The following is a 25,682-nucleotide window of genomic DNA, read 5'->3' on the forward strand; positions in this document are numbered from 1 at the left end:
TTTGGGTCTCTTCTCATGGCTGACTCTAGTCTGCACTGACCTTTAAAAATAGCTGATGTCTTTCCCTCTCCTATCACCTTAACGAACTCTATTTGCTTTTCTTGGGGCATCCACTCACTGGTTTTTGAGTCACCAAAAAACCAAGTCCAGTTCCAGCTAACAAGCATTGGCTGCAGTACTAAATAATGGCACAACGAATTATATGGGTATTCATCTGGACACATTAGTTGCAGACCTTTCAGATCACTTAGTAAATAAAATAAGCCAGGAATGTCCACATACTCTAGGTGCTGTACCACTTGCTACAATCAAATAGGCAACTCTAAGGAAATGGGACGTTCTATTAAATCATCCCTGTATTAGCTGAGTGTTTTAATCAGTAGCACACACAGCAGTGTTAACTTAAGAGCAAATTAATTTGTATTCAGTGTCCCAAATTAGACTGAAAACCTTACATGCAAGAGAACACAATGCTTCAGTAACTTTCACGGGGCACTGCAGTGTGGGAGCCACACCCAACATCGCTCCCAATGAGGCCTGTTGCTTGCTGAGTAAACCATACTATGTGACCATTATAATACAAGGACAGTATGATTTCCAAACCCTGGTCATTTTGAGGATCCCTTTTGTTCTTGCATAGTTCACAGTGGAGGAAGGAATGAGCCAGTACATTATGGATGCAGATTTTCAAGAACGAGTCAAGTTCCCCCTGAAACCTTGAACCAGAATTGCACAAGTGCTTCCAGATTCTTGTCTCACAAATACTGTGTGAGGTAGCAAGTGTATTACTCTCAACTCCTATTACAAAGTGGTAAGAGTTAAGCCGGAGGTGAAAATACAACACAACACCCTGTACTACTTATTTTCTTTAGAATCATCTTGGGTTGCACAAAAACCTTGTCTCAATTTCTGTTAGAAAATCACAGTCCAATACAGTATACACACATAGGGGAAAACACTACACTGAATGTTTATTATCTGTGTTTCCAGTTCATTTTCACCTATTACATATTGGTGAAATATTTTTCCTATTTTGTACTAGATAAGGAGTTGGGTATTTTAAGGGTTACTATACCATCATCATCTTCAAAAGCTCAACTTTGTAGAGCTAGACATTTAAAAAACCCTTATAATTACTTTCCCTACAAATTTGAAACCAAGTATTATGACAAGTTTATAGTTGATGATGCAGCGATTTTAAGCAAACCAGTTCACCTGTTAGCCACCACTAGGTTTGACTTACCTGTGAGATACCTTAACACCAAAAAAGAAATTGCAGTTAGAACAAGTCAACCATACTGTTTGTTTTTTAGTTTCATTTCAGGTAAATGTAAAAAGTACTTGTTAAATTTTATCCACCATATTAAGCCCATAGAAGACAACCACTGATAGTAAGTAGAAAATGCTAATTAAACATTTAAGAAATTACTATGACAGACTATCTCCATGCTTTGCATGCCACTGATTCAGACCACTCTAGCTGGTTAATACGTGATTTTTAAACACCACCAGCAACTTTAAACATACAAGGTAAAGCCAGAAAACTATAGCAGTATTCAAACACTGAATATAGTGTAAAGAATGCCATTTTATTAGGGACAGCCAATAATGTCCACATCTTTTTTCTCATTTGTCTATCAATATTGAAAAATGGCAATATGCATAGTTTGTGAAACTGCTTAAAAAAATCTAGGGGATGGCAACCCTTTAGACAACTGAATGTTTATAAAACAAGATTCACACATCTTATGTGTAAACATTACACCAAGTATTTGGATACAAAAGTATTTATTTTATAAACTTTGTATTTAAAATAGAATTTTAATCTGTCTACTCACAAAACCTAACTTAAAACATGATACATTGATTTCTAGCTGATTTGATGTTAACTCTTTTACAAACAATACTCAATGTAATTGTTTTATATTAAGAACCTGTACTAAATGAAGTTTGTTATTGTATCAGAAAACATTTCCCTTTGGATCTTAAGAGTGCTTTTTTAAATGAAGGCACCAACAAGAACTACTTTCAGATGGTACAGAATTTCTTATTCTTGAAGACTCTGTGGTTGACCACTTCTTCATTAGTTACCTGCAGCAAGACACCTTCCTGCCAAAGGAAAAAAAAAGTATCTGAAGAAGTTTATCATGTTTGTCCAAAGAACCTAAATAACTTCAGTGGTTGTCTTAGAATCAAAGAAGACTCACTGGTGCATACAGCAGAATATGCCCTGATTACCACATTCCTGAAGGCAATAAAGCCAGGCAATCAAACTCTGATGTCATTTAAGAAATGATTATCAGCAGCCAACCTACATCTTTCCTATAAAGGTAGGGGATTGGGAAAGAATTACGTTTAAACCCAGGTACTGGATACATACAGGTTACAATGTTGACACTTTATTTGTAAAGTATAAGCTATTATTCTGAAAATAAATTCAACCATTATGCCCTACCTTCTCCTTAGCCTGATGCATGTATAACTACAACCATATTAAGTAACAGAAGAACAAAATGTCTTTATTTTTAATAAAAGCCACTAGTTCACTCAAAATGCTTGATCCAAGAAACGTGAATACACAAGGGTGTAACGATGGGAAATTTCATGATTTATTGAATTTGCAGCCTAGCTTTTACCTACCATTTTACTACCAACACCACTGAAGGAACCAAGAAAAGCTTTATTAATGATCACTTGGCTTGCCTCAGCTGTTGAAATGAAGCACTTTAGTCTTTGTGGCAGCAGAATATACTTGTCCACGGTTCATATCAATGCTAAAATTCCAGCAGGGAAAAAAATGATATGTTAAGCACCTGAATCTTCATAGAGGGGGAGGGGGGTTGGGAAAGAAGGAAAAAAGGGAAAAACCAAAATAATTTAAGTAAATGACAGATTGGAAAACAGGGTTCATTAAGATTATTCTCTTGAGTTTATAAATTGTTAAACTCAATTTATAGCTATGTTAAACTACATAAGAACCACTATACTGAAAGACCATTGAAGAGTATTAGTTTATCTTTTGGGGAGGAAAATTAAGAAAGGAAAAGTAAATAAGATCTTACCTAAAGAAGTTTAACTGAAGCTTAGAACTATTTTGCTCTACACCCTCAGCTTTCGTTGGCATCCTTAACTACTGTAGTTAAAGCTTTGTTGAAACAGCACAGTTTTTTAAGACTGGCTGAACTTAGTAGCCGTCAAGAGTTCTCTTGTCCTAGACCTGTATGCCTGAAGAGTACCTCGCTGGGATTATTTCCTTTCCTTGCATTGAAGAAGCAGCATCTAAAAGATCTAAAAAGGTGTTTCTCCTTGCAGAGATATCCCTTAAGTTATCTAGGTAATTTAATCCTGATGAATTGCAGACAACACACTTAGTTTTAACTGACCAGCATTTCTTACACAAATGTAACAACAGCTTTACAATGGACCTTAATTATACTACCCACTCCTTAACTTATTTAAAATAAAAAGTCTATAATTACACAATTTCCTTTAGAATTATTTTATTAAATCATAAATGTACAACAGCTTCTTAACTCTACACACGCACTTAAATTTTTTAAAGGAAAAACGTTATGTCTTATTACACCATGATCCTGGCTAATAGCTTTTCAAAACTTTGAGAAAAATCTTAAAAAAGGTATCACATGTCACCTGAAACTTACAAATTTAACATTATCAAAGAAGGAATGCTTCTACACTCTTACAAAGACCACTAGAAAGAAACAACAATTAAAAAGCTAAGAAACTGTCTCAAAGGCATTTTTTTTTTTTTACAATCCTTCCTCCACAGTAAGGTAATGTTATTAAATAATCCAATCCATTCACAAAATGGCTCTCTGCATCTGCTCTGGTGTCTTCTGCCATATCACTGCATATTTATGCATGACTGAGATAAGAGTTTCCTTAACATTGTTATTTCGATAACCTGAAGCTGTTCTGTTACCTCTGGGCTCTCATCCTCTCCTATTTATACAGTGAAGCCTGTTTCAACAGAAGTAAAGAGTAAAAAAAAAATAGGTTATGAAATTATCCATCTAACCAGATTTTAAGGAAAGATAACATGATCCTAAAAAGCTTTTACTCCTGCCAGCTAGGTCTCCCAAGACAGTAGTAATGTAAAACTCAAAATCTACTTACCCATGGCAAATTGGAAGAAGCTCAGTATCGGCTTCTCCCTCCATAACCCCCACTTCCTCCACTTCCTCCAGGACCATAGTTTCCTAGAATTTTAAGAGCAAGAGAGAGAGAACACACTTACTTCAATTTCCCAAAATTAGCATAATAGTTACAGCCATACACTCTTTAAAACACAGCAGATCACAACCCCATGTTTCTAGTTAACATTACTGGGAACTGAACTATCTTACATATGATTTTGTCCTTTAAACTTGAACACTAGTTTTATGACACAACTCTTTTAGGGAACTCTCTACAATGATCATTTGGGTTAGTTAAGGAATCAAGAAAAAATTGTACAGAAAGCAGAGAATAACAAATCTGGTCCCTGCTAACTAAAGACTTCTCAAGAATGACTTTATGATGTGAATGAAGAAGGTTCAGGATTATTTACTAAATTAACTTTCAAGAAGGTAACTCACACTAATTTCTATCACTTGGTATATGCCCAGCAAATCTGACTTTCCCGTAAGAATTTGCCAAGGAAAAAAAAACCAGCCCCAACTCCTAACTAAATGTTTCATCCCACTCAACATGTCACCTCTACCACACTGATCCACCAAGCTGATGTTAACTGTTTGCTTAAGTCATTTCTGTAAAATTATTTCACCAAGTGTTATAATAAAGTCTTTCCCAAACAATTTGCATGTTATCTTCCCTTCTTTAATCATTCATACAATATAGTCTGAAGAATAAATTACCTCCACCATATGGTCCCCCCATGTTCCTGCTACCACCAAAGTTTCCACTTTTCATTGGACCATAGTTAGATGGTTGCTGGTTATAATTTCCAAAATCATTGTAATTTCCACTTCCATAATTTCCTGTAAGAAAAATTAGACTAGTTTTGCATACCGAAGTTCAAAAAAATACAATGAAACATTATACCAGGAATACATGCTAAGTATTTAGTACACATCTCCCACAAAAACAAATCAGAATAAATTCAAAACCCTATCTACAGTGCTATAATTTTTAAAGGCAACTATTGACAACATTGAAATGAAAAATGTCATGTTAAAGTCATTAATTCCAATCCAAATTCCCACATAAAGGTTGCAGGTGAATTTATTACCTCCTCCATAGTTGTCATAACCACCTCCGTAGCCCCCACCCTGGTTGCCATATCCAGGTCCTCCACCACCATATCCTCCTCTTCCTCCTCCATAACCAGGGCTACCTCCAAAATTGCCACCTATTATAAAATAAGCCTTTAAGTAATTACTTAGTATTTTCAACGCCATTTGAACTGTCTTATCACACCCATCTCCAGCTTTCCAAAACACATTTTTACTGAGTAAAATATTTGTTCTAGGAAATCATTTACAGCCTCAAGGGCAGAATATATGCTTGGTATACATTTGGGGGTGGAGAATGCCCACCCACAACCAGCTAGGTAAAACCTTTATGGAGACAAATACCTGGAATGCCACAGCTCTCTCCTAAAACTAAAGCTATTGAGTCCTCTTAAGGTATTTTGAAGTACTATTTATGTGGGGTCAGAGGTGAAGACTATTGCAAAAAAAAAAGAGCTAAATCCCCCTACTTGTCCAGAAGACTTATGCCCCAACTCATGTTTCCCTATAAATTATCACCAGGTCTTTTAAGTATGACCACTCCCTTCTCCTGAGCAGAAATGGGGATGACCAGAAGTAGCCAACTTGTACGAACTCTAGGTTTTAAACTGGTAGTAAATTACTTCTGAGTACAAAAATTCATCTTTCTCAAAAAACCAAGTATTTAGATTTCAAAGCAAAGGTGGAAGCAATGAGATGTAGGAATAACTTGGTTATACCTATCAGGAGCAAAACCAGAAATCAGGTGTATTACTAGCTCAGTTTTAAATGTCTTTTTCTTACTAGGACATTAGTTAGCAAGTATCAGTTTTTCTGTATTACAGCAAAGCATTTTGTCTATTATTAGATATAAAACAGTAGCGTCAACCTTAGCAGAACCCAGGAGCACACGTGTAGGTTTTGTAAAAGTTCCTTTGGTGCCTATTTAGAAGTTTTCCTGGGGAACTCTATTTAAAAGTTATCTTGGCAAGGGCTGAAAGTTAAGCCCACACAATTCCTTACACATACTCCCCTCACATGTTGATATTGGTTATATCCAGTGTTCTGTACTTTTTAGGTTAACAGTATGTAAATATCACATGTCCAGTTATTTTGCTTGAGAAATGGGATGGGATACAGCATGATGGCATATTTAAATTCTCATTTGAAATCCACCCAAATCATCTTGCATCCTATACTAACACCTACAAGTGTGCTATTTTCCCTTAAGCTATACAACAGTTAAGATGCAAAGGAAATAAGAAAAGCCAAATGACTCAACCACTATCACATAAGCCCTGTAGAAAAGGTAAAACATGAAGAAAAATTTCATTTATACACTCAACTGGACAAACATGCAGTGTGATTAAAATTTTAAGTCACATAAACCAAAATGTAGAAGAAACTGACCTCCAGGTCCTCCTCCATACCCATTATAGCCATCCCCAAATCCACGACCACTCCCATATCCATCTGTTAGAAATAGAAAAAAGTATCACACTCTGTTCACCCTATTTTAATTCCTTATCCTCCTTTTCTTCCATATTATCTATTAGTTATCTCTAGATAAGAATTACTATTGGGAACCATTCTTATGCTGTAACACTGGCATTACTAGTTTATTCTTAAAAATAAACAATGCTATCAAGTTAACTACCTAACTTGGGGTTTACGCTTTGGCAAGTCTCAATTTAAGATTACACTTATTTACACACAGGAGTAACACTCGATGGGGCACAGGTTTTGGTGTTGGTACCTCTGTATACTATTAATTCTGACCATACACCTGTAACCTAAAGCAAAAGACTTAACACAGATTACAACCCATTGTAAACCTACAGGCAAGGCCTCTATAGTATTTCACAGTATTCAGGAGTATGTTGTAATTTCTAAGGTGGTTGTAATGTCATTTTAACTTTTATTAAAAACTGACAACTGTAAAAAAATATCTGTAAAACTGACCTTACAGTAAGCATTACTTCTTGCCCCACCCAATCAGAATATTCCACCAGAATAAAACCTCCTTAAAGACTGAGTAACTTAAAATCAGACTGGATTTCTTCACGCTAATAAAAACTAAATCCATTTGTAATAAAGCACATTTACCCTCCTATCATTTAAGAGCCTGAACTTACCAGATCCTCCTCTAAAGTTACTTCCAGGTCCTGGTCCAAAATTTCCTCCACCACCACGAGAATCTCCAAAACCAAAGTTGCCTACAATAGACCACCCTAGTTAGTAACAAGTACTTACAGAAACATATCTTAAACAAAAGACAAAATAAGTTAACATTACCTCCTCTTCCACTTCTAGAACTTTGGACTTCCTGCATTTCTTGTCTAGACAAAGCCTTCCTTACTTCTGCATTATGACCATTGATGGTATGGTATTTCTGCACTGGAATCAAAAAAGTTCAGATGCCCATTAAATCAGCTTTCTATGGTAGTAAGCAACTTATAAAGTTTGCCTTTTTAAATGAGTTGTTAGGTGTTAACAAACCCAAAACGCGGTATTACTTTAGAGCCATACAGCCCAGTGTTTATACAGACACTTACACACAATCTTATCCACAGGATCATGGTCATCAAAAGTAACAAATCCAAAGCCTCTTTTTTTTCCTGACTGCCTATCAGTGATTATTTCAATGGTATCAATTTTTCCGTATTCCTCAAAGTAATCTCTAAGATGATGCTCTTCAGTATCTTCTTTAATTCCACCAACAAATAGCTTCTTCACAGTCACATGAGCCCCGGGTTTTCCAGATTCCTACAATAGTGGGAGAAGAGTCATCTTGATGGAAGAAACCACAAACATGATTAAAAGCACTTTATCTGGGTACCATAGGTGGCTTCTATCTTATAATAAAATACCAGATAAAGCAACAGATCATAACCTAGTCTGGAAAAATATAAGCAAGTCTAGGAAAAATCAAAGTAATGAAATCCAACAGCTTTAATGAGAGAAAAAACTTTCAGCTAGATATAAAGAACTTTTCAGTTCTTGAAAAGCTACACAGTCTAATCTTCGCTGGGACAGAACTTGATTACTTATATAGAAAAAAGTTGTATTTCTGCTCACCTCTCTTGCAACAGCACGTTTTGGCTCAACCACTCTCCCATCAATTGAATGAGGTCTTGCAGCCATGGCAGCATCAACCTCAGCCATGGATGAAAAAGTTACAAAACCAAATCCTCTTGATCTTTTGCTTGCAGGATCTCTCATTACCTTTAAAACCAATGGGGCAACTTTAGCATTTTGATCCTGTTACTTAGGTTATGAACTAGCAATATGAACTGGTAGCATTTTTTAATGACCATGAATTTAAAGTTTTCTGTGATTCACTTAACATTTTAAACACCAAAGCCCAACAGCTGAAGGACTAGTATCTGTAGAAACTTTTGTATTTAACGTACCACACAGTCTGTAAGTTTTCCCCATTGCTCGTAATAGTTCCTCAAACTTTCTTCTGTGGTTTCAAAGCTCAAGCCACCAATGAAGAGTTTACGGAACTGTTCCTTTTCTCTCTGTAAAGGAAAACACCATTTCAATTTTTATTTACATTTTCTCTTTATATGCAGGAAATTAAATTCTTAAATATGAGGTGACCTGCTGGCAGAGTACCTTTTTCCTCTCCAAAGGAACAGTTTCTAAAGTGTTCTGGGGGGGGAAAAAAAAAACTTACATCAAATTTAAACCATATGTTAAACTGCATATTTAGTTGTGTTACACCAAAAATATTGCCTCAGCTGAACTACACGTTTCAAAGTCATTAATGATTTATCTAAATTTACTTGACATTAAACTATTTCAAACAAATTTAATACCATTTATAATCTGAAAAAGATTATCCGAAGAGAAAGGAGCAAACCTATTTATTTCCTGGTCATTGAAAGGTCAACAGTCTCAGCAAAATTTGCGTTCAACCCTACATCGTATGACAGAGAACTCTTAGTTTAAATTTAAAACAATGTTCTTTACTTAAAAACCCATGGTTTACGATTTATTTCAGGATTCAGTATTGAAAAGTGAGTTACTGTCCCTTCATTGCTCCCTCTGGTGGGGATTCCAATGTATCTCAATGAAAAAAAATTAAGAAAAACCATTCCCTACACACCAGTTTCCAAAAGGAGGTGGAATGAGCTTTCATTACATGTCATTAATCCTTAGAATTTATCTCTCTTCTGACCAAGGCAGTGATTTTAGTGACTTAACGGTGTTCAAAGCTCGAAAAGTTAACATTTTTTGTGTGCACCTGTGTATCTGCTATTTAGGTAATAAAGTCTCAATCATAAAATACAGCAAAATAGATTCACAGTAACAACTTTTCAAAAACTACCTATGTGTTTAAGTGGCCACAGCGACTATCCAGTAGTTACATACAATACCGCACTACCATTTGTACTTCACCATTAAAAAACATTCAAGTGTATTGAACTTTGTGACCATCTGGTAAACTACACAACCCAAAGAAGCGTCTCTAATTACACAAACGAAAAGGAAAAAAAAAAACCTGGCCTGAAATCTTTTAATCCCTATAAACCAGCAAAGAAATTTTTGTCCTGTATTTTGGGCTGTCAGTTAAGGGATGGTTTTCAGGTAACCAGGTTAAAAAAGATAAATATTCAAAAACTAGAGTAGAGCAGAATATCAAGCACCAATTGCTATTCATTGAGTACAACTGAAAGGTAAAATATATTTTTCAACACAGAATTATTTTATTCCCAGGAAATAACACAGTTGTACAGAGGTTTCTTCCTCCATGCGTAATATTCTCCCAACTCATTAAGCACAGTAACAAGCAAATTGTTTTTCCTGCAACTGTTTTCAGGATGCCCCTGAGACATTTAAAAGTAACAGTATTTTAAAAGGGCTTTTTGGCATGTTGACATTTGAATTCTTGAGCTAATTTATTGTAAATTATTTTAAGTTTTAAAGCCCAAATAAATTACGGAGGTTAAAAAAAAGCATATTAATTTTTACAAATCACTAACAAAATGCAAAAACTCATTACTTACCTCAGTTTTTCCCAAACTTACCCGATGTCCACTAACGATTAAACAAAGTTATTTTATATGCGTGCTTAAGGTCAAAGAAAATAAAAACACCCAGGTAGACCCCCTTCGCTTGACACCTCATGTTTACCAATGTAATCATCAACCATGATAGCAAACATAAATTAGAAAAGTGATTAAGTTCAAATACATACCGGCCCAGCCTAGAACATTTTGTATATAGCAGTACACGCACTGAAAGACTGAAGCATGTTTTAACCAAAATCCAAGAAAGTAGGGTCATTTTTGTCTTTACTATTTCTAGCTTATTCATTAAAGTCTGAGGGCCTGGATCCAGTTAAGGATAAACTTCCCAGTGAACTATTTAAAGTGTGAGTTAATTCTACAACTCAAAGGGAATCCTTCAGGAAAATTAAGGATTCTGAAACGAACCCCCGACCCCCTAACTCCTAGTGCTCACTAATCCGATGGCTCCAAATTTTTATTTCTACACTTTCCTGCGATTCAACTGCCTTTTGAATCACCGCAGACTCAGATAAAACCGTTACTCAAACAAGGAACAGAAAAGGGTTTTTTTTTTGGTACCGTGGCTCGCTTAAAAACCGGGCACAACACCGTAGGCCGTTTTACCTCCTCTTAAATCGTGCGAACCGGCCCTGTAGAACCCTCCCCCCGCCCGCTCTTCGGTGTGGCTTCTGAACGCAATGGCGCCATTTCATCGAGGAGAAGCGAAAAGAGCCTCTCAAGAGGTGCGTAGACTTTAAAAGATCCAAGCTCACAAAACACTCGGAATCCACCTCGAAACGGCATGAAAACAGCCCGAGAAGAAAGAAAGATAGTTAACCACTTTTATTCTTTGATAAAGGAGTCAAACTAGCAGAATTCAGATATTGAAAAGAAAAACGCTGCGAGGAAGGAAAGAAACGAAAATGGCTGCCGCCAAATCCGGTTCCCGGGAGAGGGGGAGGGGAAGCTCCGCAGCATGCCTCACCGGGACCAAAAGCCCGCGGAAACGCTCAAACGCGGGGACGCCGGGGCCCCCAAATCAGCGTGCTCTAAGAAGGGAGTAGGATTCCCGCCTCCGCGACCGTTTCACTAAAGCGGGGCTGCGCTCGCCATGTGGATGTTCCCCATCCCCCACCCCCAGCAAAGGGAAATGGCGCCGGGAGGCTGAGGGTGGGGAAGGTGCCGTGCTATCAAGCCTCCGTTAATGACCCCTCTCCGAAAATATGCCGAGACCATCCGCTTCCGAGGTGGCCCAATTTCACAGCCACTCTCCCGTGGAAGCGGTGGCCGACTTCCAGAGGCGCCAACGGCCTCGCTATGCCCTTTCCAATAACTCATTGATTTCAAACCCGTTACCTCCATCGCGGACTCAGTCGCTTCAGCCCGATTTCCGGCAGCCGAGCGAGATGAGAGAGATCTCCGCGGACGAACACGAACCGGACTCGTCCTGGCGCTGTAGTGAGAACTGCAGCTGCTCGAGAAACACCACCACGAAGAGCACCTCCAAAGGAGAGCCGACGCTGCTGCTACTGCCGCTAGCGCCGCCGCTGCCGCCGCTTTTCTAGAACCTTCCCCCCGACTAACGCGTCTTCCCCTACGTCAGGCCGTTGCGTAAACGCCCTAACCGCCGCTACTGGCGGGAACGCTCTACGCCCTCCTTACGCTAAGTGCGTACTCCTCCTCCTTGCAGCCACTGGTGGTTCTTGACGTCACTTGCTTAAGTGGGATCAGTGAATTGCGGAAGGCTCGCGAGCAGCGTGGTTTTCTCTCAGTTGGATCCAGCCCCAGCCTCTGCGCAGGGGAGGTGAAAAACGGTCGCGCAGTTTGAAATTAACGCTGTCAGGAGGAGCTTAATCCACAACCCAGAGGGCCGGCCCCCTCAACCTGGAGGTGGTCCCTGCAGCAGCGCCTTTTATAATCCCACCGCCCTCAGTTCTCCCGCCAAAAAAATCTGTGGCCTCCCAACTACGTTTTCTCTCCTTCCGCCCCTCACCCCCTTAGCACAGGACTGACTCGGCCCCTTCCGGAAACACCCTAAGCGAGTTCTAGTCAAGTTACACTTCACCCTGGTCAGTATCCTTGGGATCGACCCCTTGGGTTCACGGGTCTTTGGAGAGGGTGGTCCGAAAGAGGCCCTCGTTCTTAGTTCCCCTGACCCATGTCTTCTTCACTCCCCCAGCCACACCCCGCCCGGCCAACTCCAGCGTTTGGAGGCACCCAACCCCCAGGGCCGAGGAAGTGGGCGGAGTCCAGCTTGGGCGCCAGCCGCTGCCGTTGCAGAGCAAAAACACCTCAGCCGGGGAGGCTCTGATCAGTGTCCTCGCCCCTCCTTCACCCTCCCTTCCCTCCGGGGACCACCAGGCGCCACGCCGCGAGCGGTAAGTGCCGCTTTCACCACCACCCTCCCTCCTCCCCTCTGCCCCGCCGCCTCCCTCAGGCTCCCGGCGAGGGCCCCTCCCCCGCCGGACGCGCGCGCCCGCCCCGCCCCTCGCGGCCGCCCGGCGTGGGCGGTGCCACCTCCCCCCTTCCTCGGCGGCGGCGGCCTGGCGCGCAGCTCCCCAGCCTCCTCCCCCTCGGATGTGGCTCGAGGTTGAGGCGCGCCGGGCAGGAGACGCCGCAGAGCAGGGACCCGGAGCAGCTCGGAGGCGGTGAAGTCGGTGTCTTTCTTTCTCTCTAGCCTTCACTCGGTGGTGGTGCTTACGATACCACATGCACCCCAGGGACCCTCCCCCGCCCCCCCCAGTTCCCGCTTCCTGACCTTCCCTTCCCGACCCCGAGTGGGGAGCTGGCCGGAAGGAGCAGACAGGCGTGCAGCGACCCCCCGGCGGGCTTGGCGCTCGACCGGCCCCTCTATTTAGTTGGGGTGGACAAGACTGTTCTCGAGAGTGTAGAGAGCTGTGGCGGCAGCCTTATTTTTAGACAAAGCGCATTTCCTTACCCCCTCCCCCACTCCCGATCTAGATTAGGGGCCCTCCTCCCCCTCCCGGGCTCGGTCGGTGACTCGGGCCTCCCGCGAGGGCGGTGCATTCTCCCGCATCCAAGCGGCGCGCGCCGCTTGCAGCCCCGAGGCGGCGGCGGACGCTCCGTTACGTGGACACCTTCGGGTGGGGGTGCCGCGCGGGCCCCCGGGGTGCAGTGCCCTTGAACCCCCGCGCCGCGGCCTTTGTTTCTCCCCGCGGATGCGCTGACCACGAGGCCCGCGCTCCCTGGTGGGGGGCGGGGGCCGGGCGTTTAGGCCTTATTAATGGGTGGGGCCTGGGATTTAGGGGCAGCGGGTGTACGTACAGAGGAGGTGATTTTATTAAAGTGGTTTGAAATGGGACTAAAGCATCTCGGTGTGTTTTACCTTTAATTTTTTAAGTAATGCTTCTAAGAAAACCGAGTTGGGATTACATAGGCGACTCTTACACTGTTAAGAGATCCAGAGGAAAAGTTCATGGTAGTTTGCCATTGTGATTAAGTGTTGTGTCTGATTTTGAACAATAACAAAAATGTGGCCATTTAAAAAATCCTGAATGTGGTATAAATGGCATTTGGATTGGAGAAAAAATTTTGTCTACTGTTTTTCACCCTGTGAAGCTGTTTCAGGTACCCATGTCCGCAGTAAGGTTTTCTAGACCCACTTGGTTAGAATACTGATAGACTCTCAGACATGTGTCACATGTAACTTAAGGAGTGCAAATCTGCTTTTCTATGGATTTGTGTACATATTTGATAATGTGCGCTACAGAGGTGGGGGTGGAATCCAAACAAAACTTGTATTGAGCTACCTTTTTTGTGTCATGGAAACTTCTTTTAACTGTCATGCATTTCTCTAGTAATAGCTCTTCAAGTCTGCAATAAAAAATGGCCTCCAATAAAACTACATTGGTAAGTTAATGAAAACCTAAATATGTAAGGATCTAACTCAATTTTTTTCCCAAAAATGATAACTTTGCATCTCTGTGGTAGATATTTACATCCATATAAATTACCCAAACCCCTCTCCCCCAAGTGTTGTAATGGGGAGAATTAGGGTCAAAATATGAAATCATTACATTAAGGTACTTACTGACTTGTTTTAATAGTGTCTTAATTTAAAGAAACCCAGTCTTGGGAGGGGTAGCACTATATGAATTTTACCAAGTTTTTTATTTTGAAATAAAACACAGAAGCTTACATAAATGTAATATTGTAAGCATAGAGCAGTAAAGCTCTTGTTCACTGGCATAATATTCCCTAAATCACTCTGTACAGGATTCTAGAGAAAAATATTTTCAGTACTGCCCAGTTTAAAGAGCACAGGTGCTTTGTACACTTAGATGGGGACAAAAGTAACTGAGGCAGATTACTCTGGTCATGTCATATTTCAAACTTATACTGAAATACAGAAGGGCCTTATATTTAAGTCAAGCAGTGTTTTTTAATACACAAAATGAACAAGATCACACACACGTCCAGGAAGGAGAGAGAATTAGAACTTCTGGGGCTTTGCAATTGAATTTTTTTTTTCTCTCCAGCAGTGTCTTAACCCCTAAAGTTTGCATTCTTAGGCTTGATCAAAAGCTCTACAAATGTGTAAGGACATGTATATTCAGTCACGTCAAGTTACAAGTTCTTTAAAGTGGAATGATCTATGAAAATATAAGTCAGGAAATTCAAAGTTTTGGTTCGCACAGTATTTAATTCTAACACACTGCATTAATAATAATTGCGAGCATGTAAAGGTGAATGTAAACATCTAAATAAAGCAACATTTACTTTGGTTTGGATAGTCTCCTTGCGTTTCACACTAAAAAGAGCAAGTTGGTAATTTTTAATTTGTGCCTTCATTAGATTGCACATTTAAGTCTGATACCCTAGGAAAATTGAAGTACGAAATGGAAGGCTTGTCTGTTGAGTCCCGTTGGCACAAATGATTCCCATCAAAGCCATCAGTTAGAAAAGCAAAGTATCTTAGGTGCCCCTTAAAAATTGAATTGTCCAAATGCCACGATTGGTAAAAGTGTAGATAATCGAATTGGCTTTAGGGTCACCTGTGTCCTTCAAGTATTGGATGGGAAAGGAACTAGTTGTCTTTGGGCCTTTGTGGATGAATATAGATACAGAAAGCAGACAAAAAACATGGTTCTATTAAATTGTTGCACGCATAGTTTGATAGTCTTAAGTGTCTGACTCACTGGTATGTTCAATGTAGAACTGGTATTTAAATATTTTATCCTTTGTAAAACAAATTGACAACCTTAAAATTTTTTTAGTTACCTTTTCATTCTAAGATTTCTGTTAATGTTGTGAGATAGTGTGTGCTGCAATTTAAATGGGAAAGTGGGTAGATTTTCTTAATAAGATGAGCACTTGAAACTAGCTTGTGAGTGCCATAGTAGTAAATACGTAATTTTTCTGCCAGTTTTATCTTCCTGTTTATCCTTTTCATTTTCTGTCTTCATTTCATTACTATCATTCTCTTAATTTCTTACCTTTATGAATGAACATAGCCATTTTGTTTTTCATTTAGGATCAGTCTCTAATAAGCTTTTGTCTATACCACTTATTCACTCCATGCTTATCTGCACTGTACTACTGTACAGAAGCAGAAAGCTATCTGAGTGCAGTACCAATTCTCTTGACTGATGAAAATTGTAAGGTCTGGCTTGAGGGTGGTATCCAACAAAATCAGATGTCTGCTGCATTTTTTTAATTCAGGATTTTTATTTTGTGTGCATGTACCTTTAAATGGCTATCTAGTTTTAATGCCTTTTTTGCAGTTATGAGGTATTTGTTACTTTTTTTGCTTTTGTGCTACATTGACATACATTGACAGATGATCTTAGTGACTAGGCAATTTTTTTTTTAATAGCCCCTGTCTTAAGAAGAAATTTTAAAATGAGCATAACATTTGGGTCCCCCCCTTAGTCTCTTCTAATTAACCATTTCAGTTTTTGAAAATGTATCAATTTTCAGTCTTTTAACAAACCTATTTGAGTTCATGGAAAACAGCAGCTTGAGCTGGGCCTCCTGCTTCTCTCAAATAGAGCTATACCAAAAAAAAAAAAAGCCCACTAACCTGAAAATGTGTTTAAAGTGATTTTTGTTGGCTACCAATTTTAGACTCTTTCTCTGGAGAAAAACAAGGACTTCTTCACGTTGGAGGATTAAAATAAGAGCATTTGGCCCCTTGAAGTTAAAGTATAGCTCTGTTCCGCCTAGTCAGTAATGTTATAAAAGATCACGGAAAAATAATCTTGCCCTGTTTGACTCATTTATGATTTTCTTGGTTCACCTTGCAGTTGATATCAGGATTCTAAACCATGTTTTCTATGTAATTGAGTCTTTTAACATTGGTGTTTGAATTGGGGAAAAGGGTCTTAGTGTTTACTGTTTTGGGGGCTGTGGTTTTAATCGGTCTGTGGTTATAAGAGTTATCATTGATAATCTCTGTCATCCTTAAATACTTTCTAGTTGTTGGTTGCTGTGTTGTAGTTAAAATGAGTGAAAGTTCTAGTAAATTTGGTCTTGTAGACTACATAGAAGTATAACTGGAAAAAGATAATATTTTCCAGATAGTATTTTTATTATTTCAGTTAAGAACGTGGTGGGTGATACGTTTGATCTAAACCAATAGGATTAAGCATTCCTTTATTTGTTTGGATTACTTATTGACTTTTATCTTTTCAGGTGTCTGCCCTTGGATACAGAAGTAAAAATTTAAGTGTTGATTACAACAAAAATATAAGCAATTTAGCCTTTAGAATGTACTTAAAAAGTAAAAAAGATGTTTCTTAAATTTTGTTTGTTTTGTTTTAGCAAAAAATGGGGAAAAAACAGAATGGGAAGAGTAAAAAAGTTGAAGAGGCAGAGCCTGAAGAATTTGTGGTGGAAAAAGTACTAGACCGACGTGTAGTGAATGGGAAGGTGGAGTATTTCCTGAAGTGGAAGGGATTTACAGAGTAAGAAACCTCAGTGCTTTTATTATATGTTTAACTGCACTTCCGTGGCATTTTAAATTTTTTTTTAACATGAGATCTTTTATTAGTTTTCCCATAGGTTTCTTTAAACTTAAAGACACCTGTAACCCAGGATATCAAGTTTGAGATCTGTTTTAAAAGAGCCAAGTCATTAACCTACAGTTATAACCAAGCATATTAGGGACTAGTTGATTATTTTGGAGAGTCGACTTTATGGAATTAGAGATTGTGGTTTTCTGTGTAATGCATTTTAATGTAGCTAGGTATTATACTAACTAGAATAGCTAATCTATATTGTTACATACATACTGAGGGCATTAAAAAACATGGACACTGTATACAGTAGACTTGGTGGGCTTTAAATAAAAATACTTTCCAAATCCAGGATGTATGTACACTAGGCTTACTGTATCCTAATCTCTAAGATGTAAAGTTGGCGTTTTTTTCCGGCTCCCTAGGTCCTGTGTCTTACTCTCATAATTACTCTCTATAATGTTAGCTGTCTGGTGAATAACTAACATGCAGAAATTACACTCTTACACTTAGGTTTACCATGTGCTAATATTCTTGGATTCTTCTGCCTTCAACCACAAAAACAGCAAGTCTCCATCAGCAGCGACTATTGAAAATGTATAGAGATTGACAGCTTCTGAACATGGTGGAGATGGGTATTGTAGTCAAATAGTTAGTCTTCAGATATCTGTTATCTACTATTTTTCCCACCATTCCCATCTAAAGCTGCCTCCCTAGCAGTTTGGGAATTAAAGAGTTGAATGGAAGATTTAGGTTTCCCTATTGTATCCTTTCACTACCTTTACTTGAACATACATATCATAAGTTCATAATTTACCACTAGAAAAATTCCCTACACATAGAAGAATGAAACAAAATAAGTGAACTATTTTTAAATTTAACCAGTTTGCCAAAGAATTCATTGCTTTCATAGGGTAGACAGTTTTTATTTTGTTTTGGAATCCCATGAGACATTAAAGACTCTTTGTCCCTTCATCTTACTCAGCAAAACATTAGGAAACTAAATTTTCCTTCTTTTTCTCAAACTTAAGGCTGTTAGTATGATAGAGAACTTGCTATGTGTAATAAACTGTGTAAGAAAATAATGAAGGCTATAATGAAAATAATGCTATAGATTGGAGTCTCCACTTCAGCTCTTTTTGTCCTCCTCCACCCTCTGATTTAGGTTTGCCAATTTTGGAGTCTCAGGATATTAACAGACCAAGTTGTAACCAGAGGTTAATGACACCTTTCCCAGCATTTGTAAAATGATTAATTTCATTCTGTCTTGTTCTTTAAAGGCTTTTTGGGTCAGAACACGAAGTTAGCAACCTGTCACTAGTGCAGGAATAATCTAATGTTCACATTTGGTAATTGATGCTCATTTTCTTTCAGGCCCTTCTGAAAAACATGGAAATGGTCATCTCAGCCTTATATCAGAATTTGGCAAATTTTTTCTATAAAGAATCACATAGTAAATACTTAAAGCTTTGTGGACCATAGTTCTTTGTCACAACTACTCTGTGAATGGAGTACAAAAGCAGCAGTTAAACAAATGAATATGGCTGTGTTCTAATACCACTTTGTTTATGGACCCTGAAATTCGAATTTCATGTTTCACTTGCAGATTCTTTCCCAACCCATTAAATAAGTGAAAAAAAAAAAAAGTTTGTCAGCTGTACAAGAGGCTGATTTGATTTGTAGATTACTAACCCCTGCTTTATATCATTCCAAATTTGAACACCCAGCAGAAATTGAAAATAATGTCTTATAATTGAGAATGCCTCAGAATTGTTGTTTTCAAACAATAGTAGAGGCCTCAGGCCTAGGTAAAACCTGATAAAATGATGTGGAATGGGACCCAGGAATCCACATATTAAAAAAGCCACTTCCAGAGGAATTCTGAAGTGGGTTGTCTAACTTGAAAAAATACTAACTCTGCTAGAGTCAAATTCAGTTAACTCAGAGGTAGCATAGCAGATTGTCCACTTAGTAGGGGCTGTAAAAGTAGAAGGAAGTATAAGGAGATTGTCTCAGAAGAATGGGGGAGATAGGGAGCAAATGGTTAAGCATCTACAGTGTAGGGGACTTTTCACAGGATCTGGGTGATGGTGATGACCATGTTTAATGAGTGAACTTTTTTTTTTAACTGAACATAGTGCTGACAATACTTGGGAACCTGAAGAAAATTTAGATTGTCCAGAGTTAATTGAAGCATTTCTTAATTCTCAAAAAGCTGGTAAAGAAAAAGATGGTACAAAAAGAAAATCTTTATCTGACAGTGAATCTGATGATAGCAAATCAAAGAAGAAAAGAGATGCTGTAAGTATAAAATACTGCCCATCATACTAGCTTTTTAAAAAAGGTCATTGACTTGATTTTTTAAAAAATACTTTTAAGACAATTCTAAAACCTGAAGTACTTTTGCATCTTAAAAGACCATTTAAAAGCCTTTGTTAAATGTTTTATAATTAGAATTAAAATGATAGGTTTGGTGTAACCTACAATCTGTAAATGTGCAGTAAGTACTTATACCACTTGTGCTAGTCTTATTTTGGACACATTTGTAGATTTGATTCCTGATCAGTTTCCTGTGTTCCAAGACTGGTGGTCTTAAATACAAAGAACACTAACATTAGATCATTGAAATAACTGACAATACAGTGAAAACAATCTGCACATAGCATATACTGATTGTAGGCCATTAGTGACACTGAGTACCAGAAAATACTTCATGTGGTCTTTGTATTGTTAAATAATACTTTGATTTGAAGTATATAATCTTTGATGATGAACTTTTTTTAAATGTGTTATTGGTTCATTGAATTGAAATGAATTGAAATGGTTCATTCACGTACATGTGTATTTTGATCTAGTCTGCTCTACTAATGTCTGGCTTTGGACAAATCCCATGACTCCTTCCCTCTACCCTTAACTTCAAAACAGATTATACTTGCTCTGCCTCCTGGCCTAGCATGGCAATTTGGGAAAAGTCTTGGTTCTGATGTAGTATCTAGTCTTGGGAACTAAATATACAATACAGATTTACTGATAAGGTCTTTGGATTGTCATTTTGAACTAGTTGCTAAGTACTACAGATCTTCCATTAAATCTTCATGATAATTCTATTAAGATTATAGGTATTGTCCCATTTTACAGATGGGAAACAAGGAAGTTGGCTACAAATTTGTTTTTCTGTATGCTTTAGCAGCCAGAGCCAAAAAGGTAACAGTGTTGAGTGTCAATATACATAAATTGAAAGTCAACAACATGCTCAAGGCATGCTCAAGGGAAGCACTGTTTAATAACAATAGGTACCTATATTGGGCCCTTAACAATGTGCCAAGCAGTGTTCTAAACTTAATTTGTATTTCAGATACAATGAAATGTCTATGAAACATATGGAATTATTCCTATTTTACAGATAATGAACCTGAAGCACAAAGGGGTTATCTTGCCCTAAGCCATACAAGAAAGGTTAGAGCACATCATTGTAACCAACCCAGGCAGTCTGACTCAGAGCCTGGGATTAATGTAAAAGCCTAGAGGAGAGAAAGGATTTGTTAATCTAAGCAATTCTTATAGTTTCAGGGCCTCTTTACACCCTTGAAAATTACTTAAGATGCAAAGAACTTTTGTTTAGAAAGGTTGTAATAACTATCAATGCTATAAGAAATTATGATAGAAATTTCTAAAGTATTTGTGTACTCAGTTAAGAATGACAAAACCTATTGCATGTTATTCATAACAATGAAAAATAGATGAGTGGCATTTTACATTTTTTGCAAATCTTTAGTGTCAGACTTCAGGAGACAGATATGCTTGTGCATTTGATTTGCCATATTACGTTGTCTGTTGGGAGGTTTGAGAAAGATAATCTTAAGTCACAGATAAATGTGAAAAAGGGGACCTTGGAGATAGGCACCCCCAAAAAGTCTCAGGGGTTCTCAGATCACACTTTGAGTGTTTTATAAGGTTTCCTATAATTCAGATTGGTTATAATACTGATGTAAGTTTTTACTGTTTTACTCTTTGTATTTTGTGTGTGTGCTTAAAATAATGGGTGATTTAGACTAGAAGTTGTATGAAATACCAACTTTTAAGAATTTATTAATTGACTTGACTTCCCAGAAATAAATGGATTTTTTTTTAAATCTGTTGCCCACACACAGTTCTGCCCTTGGTGTCTTGGGATGAAGAAAGTTACTTGTCTATTTTCTTGACTTATGATTCAGAATACTTTGACAGCCAGATTTGTTTTTTTCTCCTTAATGAAAATTACATGTTCTAGTACTAAATGTGGGTTCTTGCTCTAATCCTTTCTGTTTCACTATTGGAAACTTTTTATTTAAAAGCTATGTATCATGAAAATAGAAGTTAGTATTAGTTGACTTTATTAGTTGAAACATTTATGTAAGCAAGCATGTATCCTTTTTCAAATAGGCTGATAAACCAAGAGGCTTTGCCAGAGGTCTTGATCCTGAACGAATAATTGGTGCCACAGACAGCAGTGGAGAATTAATGTTTCTTATGAAATGGTAAGTGTGCAGGTGATTGCCTTTATATTTTAGAAAAGAGGCTTTTTAATTTGTGAAGTTTCGTCTAGGATAGTTTTTATCACTAAATAGTAATTACCTGCTATTTTTTTTTTTTCACTAAATAATTACTGCTTTTTCCACTAAGTAATTACCTGCAATTCCAGTTATTTTTTCTAATGATGTTTTAAAGCAGAGATTGGCAACTGTGGCCTGCTTTGGAAACTGAAGTTTTCCTGGCACATGGCCACAAATACCACATAATCCTCCTGAACGAAGCCCATACTTTTTGATTATATTATGCTTTCTTAAATGAAAGCTGCTCATCACAATTGACAGTATCTGTTTAGACTTTTAACTGAATGTTTTTTTCCTCACAACAGGAAAGATTCAGATGAGGCAGACTTGGTGCTCGCAAAGGAGGCAAATATAAAGTGTCCTCAAATTGTAATTGCTTTTTATGAAGAGAGACTAACTTGGCATTCATGTCCAGAAGATGAAGCTCAGTAATTGTGTTTGCATTGCTTTTTATATATATTTATACATATATATAAAACCCAGGTCTTGTTTTTTTGACTTACTAGTGTGGAGAAATAACTACATTCTCTTGAAAATCAAGTTTGATATGTTCGTTTTAAAGTGGTATTGGGGGAGTTGTTGAGTTTTGTGGGGCAGGTGAGATATGTTGGGGTTTTTTTGTATAGCACTGCTTACTTTGAACAAATAAAAGATTTCTGTAGTGGCTTCCTTTATCAGAAAAGAACATTTTGATATCATGGTATATTATTTTGTCTGCATTAGGTAACAGTTTTTCTAAATGCTGTAGGTAATGAGAACTTGTGTTTCATTCATGCCTAAGGACCTTTTTGAGTTTTTTTTTATTGGTTTTTTTTTTGTGTGTGTACACAAAATACATGTGTAAATGGTTTTAATTTTCTTTTTAAAAAACATTCACCAAAACAAAAAACATTTCACAACCATGGATAAGCCCTTGTTTATGGGATGCTATGATTTTGAGTAACCTAAAAATAAATCACTTCAGGTTAAGTTGAAAGATTTCCTGAAGCCATAGCCTTTCAGATTAAATAATGTTATAATTAAGTGGACAATTTACAAGCAACCATGTGAGAATCCATATTTACAGACATGCAAATCCCAAATTTATTTAGAGTCCTACATAGGAAAATGTTCATCGCTACCAACAACCTCCCCATCCAAATGAAAAAAACTAGACAAGTCCTCATGTGTTTTAATTAGACAAGCAAGACAGTTAAGTGGACATTTAAAGGTTCTTTATAGTGAACCATTCCCGTACAAGAAGTTGAAATCCCTAGGCCATATCGATCATGACTCATGGAATGTCTGAGACTCCATTCGTGGAAATCTAATCAGTTAAGAGATGTTGGCAATTTAGGACCTGCCAGAATAAATGAGTAAACAAGCTTTTGTAATCTAAACTCTTGACCTGCATGTTTTTCTTTACCCCAATTCATTCCTTATATGTAGGTCAGTCTCAGTATTCGGGTTACTGGTTCAGCAGAAGCCAGGAAAAACAGTAACTTTGTCGTGATCAGAATGTTACCCAACTGTATATTGTTTACTTTATTGTAAATAACTGGTAAACAGTGGTCAATAAATAATTTTATATTCCTTTATGTGATTAGAATTTTTTTTTCATTATCTGTTTCTAGAGATGGGAATAGAAACACACACATACATTTGTTGAATTACCTTCATGTAATTGTAAGATCCCACTAAGGCATTAGGGTATATGTCTCCGATCATTTGAGCTTAGAGGTTTAAAACTCAACTAGAATATGTTTTCACAAAAAATGTTCTTTTGTGGGGTAATACAAATTAGATTCATGTGATGCCTAAGGAATTTGCTTCATTAATGGGAAATTTGGATACTTAGAATCTAGTTTGTTGAAACTGCCATCTAAACAACATCAGAGGTACTCTGATAGCACTGACCCTGTTGGGATAGATACATTTCTACTATTTCCAAAAACCTGTACAGAAAAATTTGGCAATATATACAAATAATCAAAACATCATGTATACCTGAAACAATTTTATATGTTGATCATACCTCAGTAGAATAAATTTTTTAAAATGATATATCTATACTTAACTTTATTATTTCCTTACAGACCTAACACTGCTGTCAACACAGGACTGGTTCTTTCCAGAGTCTCGGGGGCAAAATCTGGTCCCTTGTCATTTTATGTTTCCGGATGCCATCTATTACATTCATTCATTCCTGGCCCCTTCCATCCTAAAAACCAATATGGCATGTAATCTGTCAAGTTACTTCACGTCTCTGTTATATGTCAATTACCAGTTTACTCATCTATGAAACACTGTGGACTAACTAAAGATGAAATGGATGCATAAGAAGCATTTAGAACAGGGCTTTGTATTAGTAATCAAAATGTGTTTCATATATTAACATTTTTAATTGGGGCATACCTAGTAGGCTGTTGTGTCGAGGTTACCCAACTTAACCAGTTACTGTGGGTATGTGTACTTAGGTTGTATTTTTTGCTATTAGATTACCGTAGTGAACATTGTTATACATAGTATATAGTGACACTTTAAGTAGATGCAAATTGATTCCCAGAAATTAAATCAAATTTACACTGATACTCTTCTACCAGTAGCCATTACCCCCCATCCTGACTAGTACTGCATATTAATCATTCTGATCTTATTTTTAGCCAGTCCAGTGTTTCAATTTGCATGTATGATAATCTGTTGAGCATTTTCGTGCTTAGTTTCTGTTTGTATTTCTTCATCTATAAGTTAATTGCCAGTTTTACAAATTGTTTTAATTGGACTTTTGTAGTAAGAATATTAATACTTGGACTTTTTTTGTTGCAAATATATTCTCCCAGGGTTTATATTTTGACATAGTTTATGATAATGTTTTGTTGTACCAACTTTTGCATTTTTATGTGGTCAACTCTTGTCAGTCTTTCTGTCTTCTGGATTCCCTGTTAATTAAAAGTACCTCTCCATTCCTTAAGTTATATGGATATTCTTTTAAATTTCCCTCTATTTTCACTGTTATTTTTACAGTCTGCTCTTTAATATTAGATTTTGGGGTATTGTGATGAAGGTTTCTGATTTTTGTTTCCCAAGGTGGACATTAGTACCTCTGTGAAGGAGCCAGATATATAGGTAACAAAGTTTCCTTGATCCTATGGATCAAAGGGAGTAAGTGCCACTCCAAAAAAAAGCTGGTCAGCATATGAAACTGTAGAGTTTCTCTTTTTTATAAAGGGCCTGAAATTTGTTCAAATACCTGGATAAGTATTTGGCAAGATCCCTAACTCATACCATTAAGAACAGATACTTAAACCTTGAGTTTATTGCCAATAAGTTCCTTTTAAAACCTGAAGGTTCTTTTTTTTTTTTTTGATGAATGAATAAACTTTACTCAGTTATCTCATTTTGGACAAAGAGGCTGCCAGGCTCCCTTCCCACTCCCTCTTCCTATGCTCCCACAAGAAGTAGCTCCTAGATTTGACCTTTCTTAATGCATGATATCTTGGATTTTTCACATTCCTGTTTGAACAAGGTGGTTTTTCGCCTGTACTGTACTTTAGCCTAGTCTTCAGTTTTGGAAGAGATTTTTTATTCCCCAATTACATAAGGCCAAGGGTTTAAATTGGGTGAGATTTCAAAGAATTTTGTATCTGACACGCTCTTTTTGGGAGTTCTAGGGCAGTGTCTTTTTTGTTTTTGTTTTTTTAAATTAATTTTATTATCAGTCTACAATTACATGAAGAACATTATGGTTACTAGACTCACCCCTTCACCAAGTCCCCCCCAACAAACCCCATTACAGTCACTGTCCATCAGCGTAGTAAGATGCTATAGAATCACTACTTGTATTCTCTGTGTTGCACATCCCTCCTTATGCCCCCCCACATTATA

At 37.7% G+C, this 25,682-nt stretch overlaps 2 protein-coding genes across 15 annotated transcripts; one reads left to right on the forward strand and one right to left on the reverse strand.

Annotated features, from left to right (window-relative positions):
• Positions 1-1,771: 1,771 nt before the first annotated feature.
• Positions 1,772-12,214, reverse strand: HNRNPA2B1 (heterogeneous nuclear ribonucleoprotein A2/B1). 9 transcript variants are annotated; one of them, XR_008998513.1, is made up of 14 exons: positions 11,606-12,214; positions 8,853-8,888; positions 8,645-8,755; positions 8,310-8,456; positions 7,787-7,997; positions 7,527-7,628; positions 7,367-7,447; positions 6,642-6,704; positions 5,252-5,371; positions 4,878-5,000; positions 4,138-4,220; positions 3,063-3,288; positions 2,641-2,774; positions 1,772-2,109 (listed from the first exon to the last, which is right to left on the reverse strand). XR_008998513.1 is itself a non-coding variant. In XM_036897420.2 (12 exons), the coding sequence occupies exons 1-11, from the start codon at positions 11,609-11,611 to the stop codon at positions 4,159-4,161; spliced, it is 1,062 nt and encodes a 353-aa protein (XP_036753315.1). In that variant the 5' UTR covers positions 11,612-12,213; the 3' UTR covers positions 1,772-2,109; positions 4,138-4,158. The 9 variants fall into 9 exon arrangements, 6 of the variants coding, with proteins under 6 accessions (XP_036753315.1, XP_036753318.1, XP_057360581.1 ...); XR_005027166.2 differs by lacking the exon at positions 3,063-3,288 and having other exon boundaries at positions 2,704-2,774; XR_005027165.2 differs by lacking the exon at positions 3,063-3,288.
• Positions 12,215-12,335: 121 nt separating this feature from the next.
• Positions 12,336-23,395, forward strand: CBX3 (chromobox 3). Of its 6 annotated transcripts, none has more exons than XM_057504600.1 (6): positions 12,336-12,627; positions 14,068-14,119; positions 17,033-17,175; positions 19,365-19,527; positions 21,649-21,743; positions 22,124-23,395. In XM_057504600.1, exons 2-6 carry the CDS (start codon positions 14,096-14,098, stop codon positions 22,248-22,250), a joined length of 552 nt encoding a protein of 183 aa, XP_057360583.1. In that variant the 5' UTR covers positions 12,336-12,627; positions 14,068-14,095; the 3' UTR covers positions 22,251-23,395. The 6 variants fall into 6 exon arrangements, with proteins under 6 accessions (XP_057360583.1, XP_036753321.1, XP_036753320.1 ...); XM_036897424.2 differs by lacking the exon at positions 12,336-12,627 and adding an exon at positions 12,749-12,902; XM_036897426.2 differs by lacking the exon at positions 14,068-14,119 and having other exon boundaries at positions 12,337-12,627.
• The last annotated feature ends 2,287 nt before the right edge of the window (positions 23,396-25,682 follow it).

Source organism: Manis pentadactyla, chromosome 7, assembly GCF_030020395.1.
Source record: "Manis pentadactyla isolate mManPen7 chromosome 7, mManPen7.hap1, whole genome shotgun sequence".
In the NCBI taxonomy this organism is placed as follows: domain Eukaryota; kingdom Metazoa; phylum Chordata; class Mammalia; order Pholidota; family Manidae; genus Manis; species Manis pentadactyla.